The sequence below is a fragment of the Phragmites australis genome, chromosome 10 (assembly GCF_958298935.1).
Source record: "Phragmites australis chromosome 10, lpPhrAust1.1, whole genome shotgun sequence".
NCBI lineage: Eukaryota > Viridiplantae > Streptophyta > Magnoliopsida > Poales > Poaceae > Phragmites > Phragmites australis.
The window spans coordinates 33037658-33050716 of NC_084930.1; the positions used below are offsets into that span (position 1 = coordinate 33037658).

At 43.5% G+C, this 13059-nt stretch overlaps 1 protein-coding gene and 1 non-coding gene across 5 annotated transcripts; both read left to right on the forward strand.

The window, feature by feature from the left end:
* Positions 1 to 4574: 4574 nt before the first annotated feature.
* Positions 4575 to 12334, forward strand: LOC133930852 (ATP-dependent 6-phosphofructokinase 7-like). Of its 4 annotated transcripts, none has more exons than XR_009911804.1 (15): positions 4579 to 5046; positions 5529 to 5575; positions 5670 to 5709; positions 5830 to 5892; positions 6003 to 6140; positions 8263 to 8421; positions 8578 to 8631; positions 8794 to 8862; positions 8951 to 9080; positions 9672 to 9712; positions 9805 to 10026; positions 10223 to 10268; positions 10379 to 10533; positions 10653 to 10915; positions 12016 to 12334. XR_009911804.1 is itself a non-coding variant. In XM_062377616.1 (14 exons), exons 1-14 carry the CDS (start codon positions 4762 to 4764, stop codon positions 10863 to 10865), a joined length of 1662 nt encoding a protein of 553 aa, XP_062233600.1. In that variant the 5' UTR covers positions 4579 to 4761; the 3' UTR covers positions 10866 to 11055. The 4 variants fall into 4 exon arrangements, 2 of the variants coding, with proteins under 2 accessions (XP_062233601.1, XP_062233600.1); XR_009911805.1 differs by lacking the exon at positions 12016 to 12334 and adding an exon at positions 11017 to 11104; XM_062377616.1 differs by lacking the exon at positions 12016 to 12334 and having other exon boundaries at positions 10653 to 11055.
* Positions 12335 to 12863: 529 nt separating this feature from the next.
* On the forward strand, positions 12864 to 13014 carry LOC133883767 (U4 spliceosomal RNA). Its single transcript, XR_009902977.1, has one exon. It is a non-coding gene; the product is annotated as a U4 spliceosomal RNA (small nuclear RNA).
* Positions 13015 to 13059: the final 45 nt, after the last annotated feature.

Sequence of the window (13059 nt, forward strand, 5' to 3'; positions counted from 1 at the left end):
CAGAATGCCATGTGGCACCTGCCCTCGGGGATCATCTCCCCGAGGGCCGAGAAGGGGCAGTTCTGGGAGGGGGTGCTCGAAGCCATGAACAGTAGTCCCAAAGTACCCGTAGTTCCTTGAGGACCCGAGAAGAACCAGTTCCAGGATAGGACGCTCGGGGCCATGAACAGTGCCCCCCGAGTGCCCAGAGTTCCCTGAGGACCTGAGAAGCCCCTTGCCGGTGGACCCCACAAGGGCTCATCGGTGAGATGTCAATCGTGGAAGGCTCGATGCTGTATTTAAGAGGGAGCGTGGCCTGTCACCTCCAACCACTTCCCCCCACGCCTGTCATACTGAGTACGTCAGTCTCTACCACCGCCTGGCAGGGGGTGTGGGGGAATTTAATGTGACGGGTCCCATCGCACGTCACCTTGCGGGGCCCATGAAGGAAACGGCTTAGAGATATCGTCGCTGGGCTCGAGGCGCATCGCCTGCCCCCTTGCTGTGTCAGGTCTGTTCTGACCGGGCGGGCATGCGGGGCAGTTCGGCGGCTGCTCGGTGGGCCCTTTCCCTGCACCTGCTAAAGTTGGGCGACGGGACCAGCCGGAGATGCATTTTCAACCCTGTAACGTCAAACTGCAGCCCCATGATGATTGCTTTCTATTTATGGCTCATGAGAACTCGTGCCCCCGTTCTGGTCACACCAAGCCTCCCCCGACAGGATAAAAGTGGAGGGTGCACTCCGGAGAAGGGGGAGCGGAGCGGACTTGGAAGAGAAGCCACGCTGAGCATAAGTCTAACAAGCTCTAGCACACAGCTGAAGGTCGGAGAAATCCAAGCCGAGTGGAAGCTCAGAGAGATCGGCGCTTGAAGACCGAAGCTCAAGACTTAGACAAAAAAACCTTGTAATACAGAGATCCAGAGGAAGGCATTCCAAGAGCATTAATAGCATACCATACACACAGGAGTAGGGTATTATGCTCCGTGCGGCCTGAACCTGTCTAAAATCCCTTGAGTATAAACTCTCACTAGCAGACGATCATCCGTCCCGTCTACATCTCACATATTCGCATTAAATCCACGTACGAGGTAGATCCAGAATCAGCCAGCTTCTGCATGATTCGCAAACTTGTCAGATAGCTTGAAGAGTTATTTGACCGTTTGGATTTTCTACGTAGCCAACTTCCCTATCATATCTCTGTCCTTGATGCCTCTCTTGAAGGCGATGATGATCAACCCATCGAAAATATCCAGGACCGTATTACACATGTCGCTGAACCTCTAGATGAAATCCTGAAGCGATTCGTCTTTGCCTTGGTTTCACTAATGGAAATCGTCTTCCGTTCCTGAGTGTTCGAATATACCCTAGAAGTTGGCGATGAACTGAGCCTTCAACTCGACCCATTATCGGATTGAGTTGGAGAGTAGGTTGAGCAACTAGGACCTTGTCGGTCCATCAAGAGCGGTTAGCAGGTAATTGGCCATTACCTTGTTGTCGCCACCAGTTGCTTAAATAATAATGGTATAAACCTGTAACCACTAGTTGGGGTTGATCTTCACATCGTTTTTCTGGCTCAAACACGCTTTGCACTTCTCGGGCCATCGTATTGATTAGAGTTTGGGTGCGAAGCCTTCACAACCTCCATCAAACTCTTTAGGAGGTGATGGGGGAGGACTGTTATACCTAATCCTTTGAACAGAGGAGTCACGGTGTCCATCTCATCATGGAGATCTGTGTGGTGCTCTTCACGGCAGTTATCGATCACTTCCCGTAAGTCACGTCTGTCATGAAGGTTGTGGTTCCTCAGTTCTTCCTGGTTCCTGCGCCTATGGATGATGCAGTTGTAGTTCGACCTGTAGGGTTGTACCAGAGCTCGATCACCCGAGCTTCCCGCTTGTGATCCCTCAGCTCAGGGGTGTCTGCATTCGTGGCTCTTCGAACCAGTTCCTTGCCGACTGTGGTCCCTAGAGTAGCTAGGGTTGTTTACTCGAGCACCTGGGTCTAAGCCGCATCAAGCAGAGTCTTCAACTTGTTGACCATCGGGGTTAAAAGATTCATCGGATCCAACTCGAGGAAGGATCTTAAATCTAATGATCACCCTAGATGTTAGCCTCTTGAGTGCTGAAGATACTATGGCCAATGCTTGGCTGCGGTCGAGCTGACATCGCCCCGAGATTGTTGTTCTGAGGGAGTATCACTTGACCGAGAGTCATCCATGCAACAAGTCGACGTCGAATATCAATGTTTACATGATTCTTCGCAGTCCGTCGATGACGGGTGGTATCGGGGATCTGCAAAGCTCTAGCTATGGACATCCTTGGTGGTAACTGTTCAATGACACTAGTATCTTGGGCGGTGGCTGCCACTGCTGGATCCTCATGAATTCCCACACCATTGTTTACCATGGTGTTAGGATCCCTTGCGTTCTGGCCACTGGGCATGCCACTGACTCCTCCAACCACGAACATGAATCGATCTACTCGGCTGCTCTGGTAGTTGATGGTGTTGTCATCGCTACTATCATGACCTGCACCGTCACACCTCTAAAATTAGTAAAACTACTTTTATTAGTTTACTTGTACTATGCTTTATGTAGAAAAAATAATGACAGACATGAAAATGTTAATTGCAACATTGTTTCTTAACATGTTTACTTTATATTTGTGAACTTTGTAAAAATTATGGAGAAATTAATAAAACTCTAAATGAAGTGAAACTAATTTTATAGATCCTCTTAAAACACACTCTACACAAAAAAATATATATGTTTATATGTTAATGTTTTCCTTAACGTGATTCCTACTAAATGAGCCGCACGTTTTTAAAGCACGTATTTTTTTCAAACTTTCTCTTCATGAAATACGATGGAAAGGATATTATTTTTTAAAAAAAATCATAGTGTCTTATAATTGTCTCTAGTATTTTTAGAATATTTATGATTTTTTATTTTTTAAATTTAAATTTAAAAATCAATTAAATTCAGAATTTGGTGCGAACCGAATTGATCGGTTTTCGCAAATATCAACCGACTTCCGATAAATTTTCGAACCTTGCCCATCCATAGCCGCGGGATTTGTCTGGTCAGACGGCTGGGTCTACGTGTAGCAACGCCCATTTTGTGGCTTTGATTTTAAGAGTGGTAAAGTGAACGGTTATAGAAGTTTGAGGGCTTCGATTGTCTAGTTTTCATATTTTGCCGCTGATTTTCGTGCTTTCAGAAGTTTATGATTCTAAAATAGGCCTCGTTCCATTAAATCAATTAGACATGGATTGTATGCCAAAAATATTTATAAGTTCATGCGCTAATCAAATTGCAAATTGCGAATTTTCCAACAGTGGTAATGTTTTTCTATGAGAAAGTCATGAAGAAGAAAAAGCGAAAGATTGTTTTGAATTCACTGAAGTTGTATTGGCACTAACAGGGAACGGCGTGCAATATGAACTGATCGTACCAAGACATGTATGCAAATGCAAGTCAAACATGTCACGGAGTTGTACGCTTCTAGAGCTTGTTTGAAACATAGGGATTTTGTCAGAGTTAGCAAAAACAATTCAATTTCCGTCACATATTTAAAATTAGAGCAATTTGCTAGATATCACTATAAAAATTATAAAAATTAAAAAATACTATCGATGCGAAGATGATATAAACCCACGTGTCATCTTACACCGATTGTATTTTTCAATATAAATACTTTTATAATACTATCCACTTAGTTTTACCTTTATCATTTATCCTTATACTGATTATATTTTTTAATATAATTTTTTTTATGATAGTATCTATCTGATTTTATCTTTAAATTTTCATATCACGGGCGTTAATCGAGAGCTTTCTCGCGTTTTGTTTGATTTAGCTATGGTGATAGATGCTCCGTGCAGGTGTGTGCCGCGGTGGGCGTACAACGACGGCCGCACGTACGTGGAGCTACCGGCGCACGACCTGACGTCCTCGACGTTGTTGCCGGTGCAGCTTCAATTCTATCGGGTCAGTGCACGCCTCGTGTTCTACATGATAAGACTAACCCTAAAGATTCCTTTCAGGTTAGAAGGAATTTTTTTCTTCAGTGTTTTAACAGTTTTTGTCACGACGAGATTTTTAATTATTTCATTTAGGACGGGATTATTTCTCCTTTATTTTCGCAATTTCCCTCAAAGTAAGCTGTTTAAGATGAGAGAAAATAAAGTAAATAAGAATGAGAAAATAAAAAAAATATAATTAGAGATGATCCAGGTATATACTAGCTTGTTTAATTTGGTCTCCAGTTCTCCGCTGCTTCTTTTCAACCGCAAAATTTTGAGCCGTTTGCTCTTGTGATTTTGCATGGAGATCGGCGGCTGGGAGATCGGGAGAGAGCCGGGCTAGGAAGATTTACCGATTAGAATATAAGGATAAAAAACATTTCATGAAAATAAATAATAGCATTACTGGGTAATCACATGATGTTTATATGAGCACTTCTATTTTTTCTATAATAATAATTTGTAAAATGCTGAAGTGTGTAGATTGTAATAGAAAAATAGATCAGATTTTACGAGAGGATAAATAGTATTTTACAGTCGGTATTTTACATTCGGTGGAGTGAATTCACCGGATTTCCTTCTCCACAGCCACAGGCATCGTCGTTCTCGCTCCCTCCCATCCCACTGGCCCGTTCCCTCCGCCGGTCGCCGTCACCCCGCGTCGTCACGCGACCCGGCCACCGCCGTCGCCATCACCGCTGCCCCCCAGAAAGCCACCCAATCCCTAGCCGCAATGGATTCTTCCACCGCATCCTCCCATGGCGCCGCCGCCCCCTGCTGCTGATCCGGCCTCCGACAACCCCAGGCCCACCGCTCCCGTGCCCATCACCGTGCCGAGCCCGCAGGGCCACCTGCACCCCCACCCCCACCACCACCTGGTCGACCGCCGAGACACTCCGCGGGGCCGCGCGTGGGAGCCGGAGAGGGCGCGGAGTCATCCGGAGGCGATGGACGGAGCCGCGGCGGCCAAGCTGGTGGAAGGCGAGGCCGGGTACGTCCTCGAGGACGTGCCTCACGTGTCCGACTACCTCCCCGATCTCCCGGTGAGTGCCGCCGTCCCTCGCAGGGCCCGTGTCACGTGGATCGATCCCGGGGTGGAGCGGGGAGCGGTTGATCGATCGCCGCTGCGCGACGGCGAGGTCGCCGGTGTATGCCGTGGTGGGTCGCGGCGGGATCATGCTGGAACGTGGAATCTGATGATGATTCCGTGCGATCTGAAGTAGTTAGCAGCTTTTGTTATGTAATGCCTTTTGTTCGTTAGTTTTTTGCGTCATGGCTTGGGCTCTTTTGGTGATTGGAACAATGTGGGCCTTATTTTTGCGTCGCCTTTTTGGGTGGTCACATGCACATTTTTCCTCTTTTCGTGTTTCTAATTTGGTTTGGCAGTTTAGGTGATTTGTGATTAGTCACGGAGGCAATAAGCGATTTTGTGATTAGTACGGAGGCCCATTGTGAATCTTAGAGATACTGATAATAGTAACCGGTTTCTTTGTGATCATGGTGAATTTTTCATTTGATGTTGCAGACCTACCCAAATCCATTGCAAGATAACCCAGCATACTCAGTTGTGAAGTAAGATTGGACTTGCTTGCTTGATTAGCTCACCTTCTTCCTTTTTTCGTATTGTTGCTAGCATGATCTTTTTTTTTTCTTTTTTTGTTTTCAGGCAGTACTTTGTAAACCCAGATGACACCGTCTGCCAGAAGGTGAATTCTTGATGGACTTGTTCTCCACTCGCGTTACATTTCTGTCAAGAAATACTTTACCTCTACTCTAGAGAGTATTGACTTTAATTATGTGCGAACATGTGCTATTGCTCAATGCAGATTGTTGTTCACAAGGATGGCCCAAGAGGGAACCACTTCCGTCGTGCCGGACCTCGCCAAAGGGTATATAAACCTTTGTGTTTTTTGTGCGCCAACAAAGCAATCAACAAGGGTAAAGATGACACGACTGACCTTGTAAGCTTTTTTTCTAAACTTGTGATTGTCTTGGTTAGGTCTACTTTGAATCGGATGAGGTCCATGCATGCATTGTCACCTGCGGAGGATTGTGCCCTGGACTTAATACTGTGATTAGGGAAATTGTCTGTGGCTTATCTGATATGTATGGTGTCACCAAGATAATTGGAATTCAGGTAAAACATTACATCGTGTCATGAAGTCCACTTAAAGTATGCAAGCAATCCTTCCCCCCTGGAGTTCTGTAAGTTGCTTCTTTTCCGAAGTTTTGTTGAAGTCATTCTTGACTAACTGTTGTATGGGGAGATATAGGGAACAAAAAGACCTGTATATGGTATTCATTGATTTGGAGAAGGCTTACGATAAAATACCGAGAAATATCATTAGGTAGGCTTTAGAGAAACACAAAGTTCCAACAAAGTACATTACCCTCATCAAGTATATGTGCAATAACGTTGTGACATGTGTTTGGACAAGTGAATGTATCACCGATGGCTTCCCGCTTAAAATAGAACTACATTAAAGCTCAGTTTTGAGCCCTTATTTATTTGCTTTGGTGATGGATGAGGTCATAAGGGACATTTAGGGAGATATCCCTTAGTGTCTGCTCTTTGCTGACGATATGGTGCTAGTTGACGAGAGTAGGATAGGGGTTAATAGGAAATTGGAGTTGTGGAGATATACTTTAGAATCGAAATGTTTTAGATTTAGAGTCTGTTTGTTTTGCTTTTGCTTTTGGCTTTTCTGCTGCCAGAAGCTAGAAGCTTAAACAAACGAGATTGCTGAAAAGTGGTTTCTGGAGAAGCTAGAAGTCTGTTTCTAAGGAAATGAACTAGAAACTGAGAAGCTAGCTGGGAGTAGCTTTTCTAATAAGTGGTGTGTTGAGAAGTTAAAAATTTGTTGTAAAGCCAACAATTAAAATCTAAAAACATAACTTTTCAGAAAAGCTAAAAACAGAAGACCAAACAAACAGACCCTTAGTAGTACCAAAATCGACTTTATGTGAAGTGTGATTTCGGTGATATTAAGCATGAGGGAGAAGGTGTTTGTCTCAGTGGAGAGGTGGTTCTCAAGAAAAATATCTTTCGATATTTGGTATTAATGCTACATCGAGATAATAATATCGATGAAGATGTTAGTTATAGAATCAAAGTCGGATGGATGAAATGGCATTAAGCTTATGGCATCTTCTATGACAAGAGAGTGCCACAAAAGCTAAAAGGTAAGTTCTACAAGACGGTGATTCGACCCGTGATGTTGTATGGTGCAGAATGTTGGTTAACTAAAAGGCAACATGTCCAACAGTTAAGTGTAGCGGAGATACGTATGTTGCGATGGATTTGTGGTCATAGAAGAAATGATCAGATCTGAAATCATGACATACGTGATAGGGTAGGGGTAGCGCCAATTGAAGAAAAGCTTGTCCAACATCGGTTGAGATGATTTGGATATATCCAACGGGGGCCTCTAGAGTCACCTGTGCATAGCGGGATACTGAGACACGCTGATAATGTGAAGAGAGGAAGGGGTCAATCAAACCTAACATGAAAGGAGTTTGTAAATAGAGACTTGAATGAATGGAATATCCTTTAAGAACTATTCACAGATAGAAGCATGTAAAAGTTAGCAATCCACATGTTAAAACCATAACTTATGCTTCAATCTTCTGATATTGTTATTACTTTATTTTTTACTATTATTGGTACCTTTATTATCATTATTATTTTCTCATCATTTTTTAAGTTGGATCTTATGAGTTTCATCTCTAGTCTACCCTAACTTAAGCTTGGGACAAATGCTTTGTTGTTGTTGTTGTTGTTGTTGTTGTTGTTGTTGTTGACTTGTTGTATTCTGGACTGACTGTTACCACTTGGGAGTATTTCTTTTACATTTGTCCAGTTGCATCTTCCTGTCAATCAGGATGACGCTTCAGACACAAGCTAAAGTTTGTGCAATGAATGTATATAAAGAAGAATGTTTGTGTAATGAATGACTTCTTCTGTTCCAGTTCGATGATCCAATCTATGCCAAATACCACCAAATCGTGTCTACCAAATGTGTCTTGTTGGTTGTTGCCGTAAATCTATAAAATCTATAATCAGTTCTTTTCAACTAGTGTACTACAACTACAAGCTTTTGGTGCGTGGGAACAGGGACATAGTAGTCCATCGAGCCTGCTCAGAATAACCCCCCTTTGCCGAATTATTACCAATATAATAATAAAATACTAACAATGACCTCGCAAAAAGTTAACAAAATAATTAGTATTTGGTGTCCTCATGTTTATTTTTTTCATAGGGTGGGTATAGAGGCTTCTATGCTCGCAACACCATCAACTTGACTCCAAAGAGTGTCAATGACATTCACAAAAGGGGTGGAACTGTTCTCGGATCATCAAGAGGAGGCCATGACACCGTGAAGATAGTTGACAGCATTCAAGACCGTGGCATAAATCAGGTAAAGGAAAAAAAAAATGGCATTTCTTCTCTGCCCTTTTCTCTCTTTTTTGTTACCACTTTGTTCTTTTAAATCTCTTGCCATCATGAAGATTCTTTTACCAAGCTGAGACACTTAAACTTGGACATTGGTTTGACTCTTTGATGTTTTGTCCAGGTCTATGTAATTGGTGGTGATGGTACTCAAAGGGGTGCAGGTGTCATTTTTGAAGTAAGCGCAATTATAGATTTACTGAAAGTGTTATCAGACTTGTTTGAACTACACCCTTTACTTAATGAGTTAATGGCATACTGATAGACAATCAATCATATATCATCATAACCAATTGCTGAAATGTGTTTATAAGTTACTCTTTACTTGGATCCTCTTCAGGAAGTTAGAAGACGTGGTCTCAAAGTTGCTGTTGCTGGGATTCCAAAGACTATTGACAATGACATTCCAGTAATATATGTTTCCACATTGTAGTGATATTTTGGTGAAAGATGACATCGACCCCATATGCATGAACTCATTGTTACCTATGTTTCAGGTAATGGACAAGTCATTTGGTTTTGACACAGCAGTTGAGGAGGCTCAACGTGCAATAAATGCTGCTCATGTGGAAGCTGTAAGTGCTGAGAATGGTATAGGTCTTGTTAAGCTAATGGGCCGACACAGTGGTAAGCTTAAACCAACTGACCATGAGCGTTTCTCTGCTAATATTTTTATTATGTAAGGGGCACCTTTAAGAAACTTCGGTGCTTCTATGGAAATCTTAAATGTCCTTCTGTTATAATCAGTTTATTGCTTATCACATTTAACAACCTTAAGCATCAAATACTGTTTTTATGGAAATTTGTATAAATTTCTCCAATCTCTTTGAATTTATATGTGAACAGATATTCATGCCTTATGCTTCTACGGCTAATTGTTGCTTGTCATGTTTCATGCTTTTGCAAGCAGAAATATGACAAGCTGGCATATGTAGCTTATTGAGTTGTGGGTGTTCCACTTCCTTTTAGGCTGCATTTAGACCATTTTTCTTGCTTGTAGATGCAAGCATTTTAGATAACATGGGTTGTTAACTAAATGTACCTATGTTCCTTAAGGCCCGTTTGGGTAAGAGGGGATCCTTGGAATACAGTTCAATTTTGAAGTAAATCTTGTAAGTTCTTATCCAAACATCCCTTAGTGATTTCCATGGCAACTAACTTGTTCACTCGTTCCTTTATACCATAATTTTGACTAATGACATTTTTTTACTGATGCAGGTTTCATCGCACATTATGCTACTCTGGCTAGTAGGGACGTGGTATGTCACATCTCTATCAAGCTGGAGACATTTTAAGTGTATTTTCATGTTTCCACACAAGAATAAGGGCTCAAACATTTTCCTTTTGTCAGGATTGCTGCTTGATTCCAGAGTCACCTTTCTATCTGGAAGGTGAAGGTGGGCTTTTCAGATATATAGAAAAGCGTCTGAAGGACAATGGTCATATGGTTATTGTTGTTGCTGAGGGTGCCGGACAGAAACTTATTGCTGAAACTATGCAGTCGATTGGGAAAGATGCTTCAGGCAATGAGCTGCTTCTCGACGTTGGTCTTTGGTTATCTCAAAAGATAAATGTAAGACTCCTATATTTCACTTGCACCTCCCATTTTTCTCTACTGTCTAATTATTGGGTTTGTTGTTTTTGCTTCTTCTGGCTCTTTCCTGCATTAGATGGCACCATTGATGTTATATGCATCTCCATGTTTCTCTCTTATCTTAAGCTCTGCGATTTAAGTACTTGCTTAATCAATGTTTTATTCGTGAATTCAGGAGCATTTCAAGAAAAACAAGATGACCATAAATCTGAAGTACATAGGTCAGTGGAGATGCATATAACAAATCTCATATGTTACTCTTCTATGTTTTAGGTTCTCAAACTCGCTAGTTTCACAGTAACAAATCTCATATGTTATTCTTCTATTGCAGATCCGACATACATGATACGTGCCATCCCTAGCAATGCATCTGATAACGTTTATTGCACACTGCTGGCTCACAGTGTGGTCCATGGAGCCATGGCTGGATATACTGGTTTCACTGTTGGTCAAGTAAATGGTCGACATTGCTATATCCCCTTTTATGTAAGTCACCCACTATAGGACAGTGGATACGTTTTTATGGGTTCAGCACCACAAGTCACATTTAAAAGCAATTCTGCTTCAATATCCCCCATATTGATCCTTTATTTTACTTGCTTCAGAGGATCACGGAGAAGCAGAACAGAGTTTCGATAACTGACAGGATGTGGGCAAGGCTGCTCTCCTCTACCAACCAGCCAAGCTTCCTCTGCAACAAAGTTGTCGAAGAGGCAAAGAAGGAATATGAAAGAACAACCAAACTTTTAGATGGCTCGCCTTCCCGTCGGAAGGTTGACGACAAGGTTGCATCTTCCAACTCTGGTGGTACGAAGTGAGATCATCTGTCGCTGATATGTGCAGTCGAATTCTTTCACAGTTGCAGTAGGTATGTAAACTGATGATGGTCGATTATCCCTGTCCATTTTTTCTAAAAAAAATATGCTCTCACTTAAATTAGAGTGCTAAATAAATGTTTCATTTGTATAGTTGGCTGCCAGACTTAGCAGGCCACTCTACACTTCGTACCGCTGTTTCTTTTGGAATCAGTTCAAGAACCCTAGAGGTCTAAAATTTATTTCCCCCGAAAATGCTTGTACAAGTCTAGAGCTGGCAGTTATCGGGTACGTGAGTATGTCGCATGTTGTACAGGGCGGGTTGGGTTGGGTTCTTGCAGGTTTTACACTCAGGAGGTGAGGATAAAATTTGCCTCGTGGGGCTCTTGGGTCAGGGCCCGATTTGTGTTCGGGTGGATGTCGGGGGCAGATATTCGCCCACGAGCACACGAAAAGAGTTGCACAAACGACAACCCAGGCGCCTAACCCTGTGTAGCCGCTACCCTCGTTTGCTCTTGCGCCACCTACCTGGCCTTGGCGTCGCGCAGCCATCCTCACCCACTGCCGCTCCTGAGCAAGGCCATTGCTCGCAGCTCCCACCTGTAGGATTCCTGTCGGGTTCGAATGCATATCAGGTATTTTTATTTGGGTTTCAAGTCAGGTGTGTTACTGCTACACCTGACCCCGACCTGTTCTGTTGGCCGTTGCTAGGCCTAATGTTGTAGTCAGATTACGCAATGAACTCGGCGCGATGTCATCTCAATGAAGCGCATTGAATGGGCCGTAGCAACATAGTGCAGCTTCTGTGACCGGAGGTGCACTAGGGGTTCTTCCGCAGTCCGAGCCAGGGACTGCACGGCGCATTGAGGAGCTGCCGCCTACCGAGCGTGCGTTCTAGCTCTGTTTCAGCCCGCAGCTGGTGTTGTGATGTGGTCACGTACGTCACCTCGCTTCCACAGGAAACACAACTCACCAAACAGCCGTTTCCACCTAGCGAGCGCGCTTGGCTCGCCTCCGCCCTCCGGAGCGCCGATCCACCGAACCCGCTAGCGCCACGCGGTATCATACCGCCGATGATAAAAATGAATTTTTACTTTATTTTTTTTTAGTTTTGGATGGATCTAATGACCCCAAAAAATATAAAATCTGACAGGTGACCTGGCGGGTAGCAAACTGCAAATCCCACCAGGCGCACGAGAGAAGATCAATGAAGCTGACGACTGCAGTCTGCACACACACCCGGTCCGCGGGCGCGTGGCGCGTGGAAGATCTGGCAGCCGCCAAGCGCGCGTCTTGCTCGGTTTTCACCCTCCGCAATCACCTCAACTCACTCCTCAGATCGGCCTCGATCCCCAAAACGCGCGCGTCGCACGTCGCCGAAGCGGTTCTGACCAAGGATGGCAACGGGGCTATGTTTCAGATAACTCACGAGGAATTACTCTATTAGAAGATAAAGTATAGAAAAATTTGATCCACACGAACTTATATAGTGATGAGGACAGAAAATGCTTCCCATCTACGTTCAGAAATTTTTATGACTATTTTGATAGTCTTTTGAATTTTAAGAGCAATGAAACACATTTTTTTTTATTTTTTAACATGTCACTCGTTGGAAGGGTGGTATCTTTAATTCTTTTAAAGGTGTCATCCATTAAAAGGGTGACACCATACTGTAAAAATTCAAAACACTTCAGGTACGCCTAATTTTTACAACTGGTGGTAGTAGCAAAATTTTCAAATAGATGTTTAGTTTTGTAACTTTTTCAAATATAAAAATAAAAAAAGCTCGGAACAAGCCGAGCCAGCTATTCGCGCCCGGCCCACTGGGCAGGAGCCTCGGTTATAGGCCGTGGAAACCCGGAACAGCCCAACCAGAAACACCCCATGACCCCGTGAGCCAACTCTCGTGATGCCAGATGTTTTGTCCCACCTCGGGTAGTTGAGCGAGGTGGTAGAGGGGAGGTGTCTATAAGACGGAGAGGCGGACTGTGCGTTAAACTCATCTTTGCGCTTGGGGCAATGACGCAGCTAGTGAGGTAATACCGAGGCGCGTCAATTGCTGGTTGAAAACTATTTCCAAACCCCCTCTTTGGCCCTTACGGGCCACAGAGAATTTCTGGAAGGGCTCCTCCTTTTCGAAGGAGGTAAAGCCCTACGAACCAATAAATCAAAAGTTCTTATTTAATATAAATAATAA

Bases quoted from the DNA above. Each gene is read 5' to 3' on its own strand.
- LOC133930852 (XM_062377616.1), top strand. From the start codon at position 4,762: ATGGCGCCGCCGCCCCCTGCTGCTGATCCGGCCTCCGACAACCCCAGG. The intron at 5,893-6,002 runs GTATATAAACCT...TGTCTTGGTTAG, and splicing joins GTGCCGGACCTCGCCAAAGG to GTCTACTTTGAATCGGATGA. The intron at 10,027-10,222 runs GTAAGACTCCTA...TCGTGAATTCAG, and splicing joins GGTTATCTCAAAAGATAAAT to GAGCATTTCAAGAAAAACAA.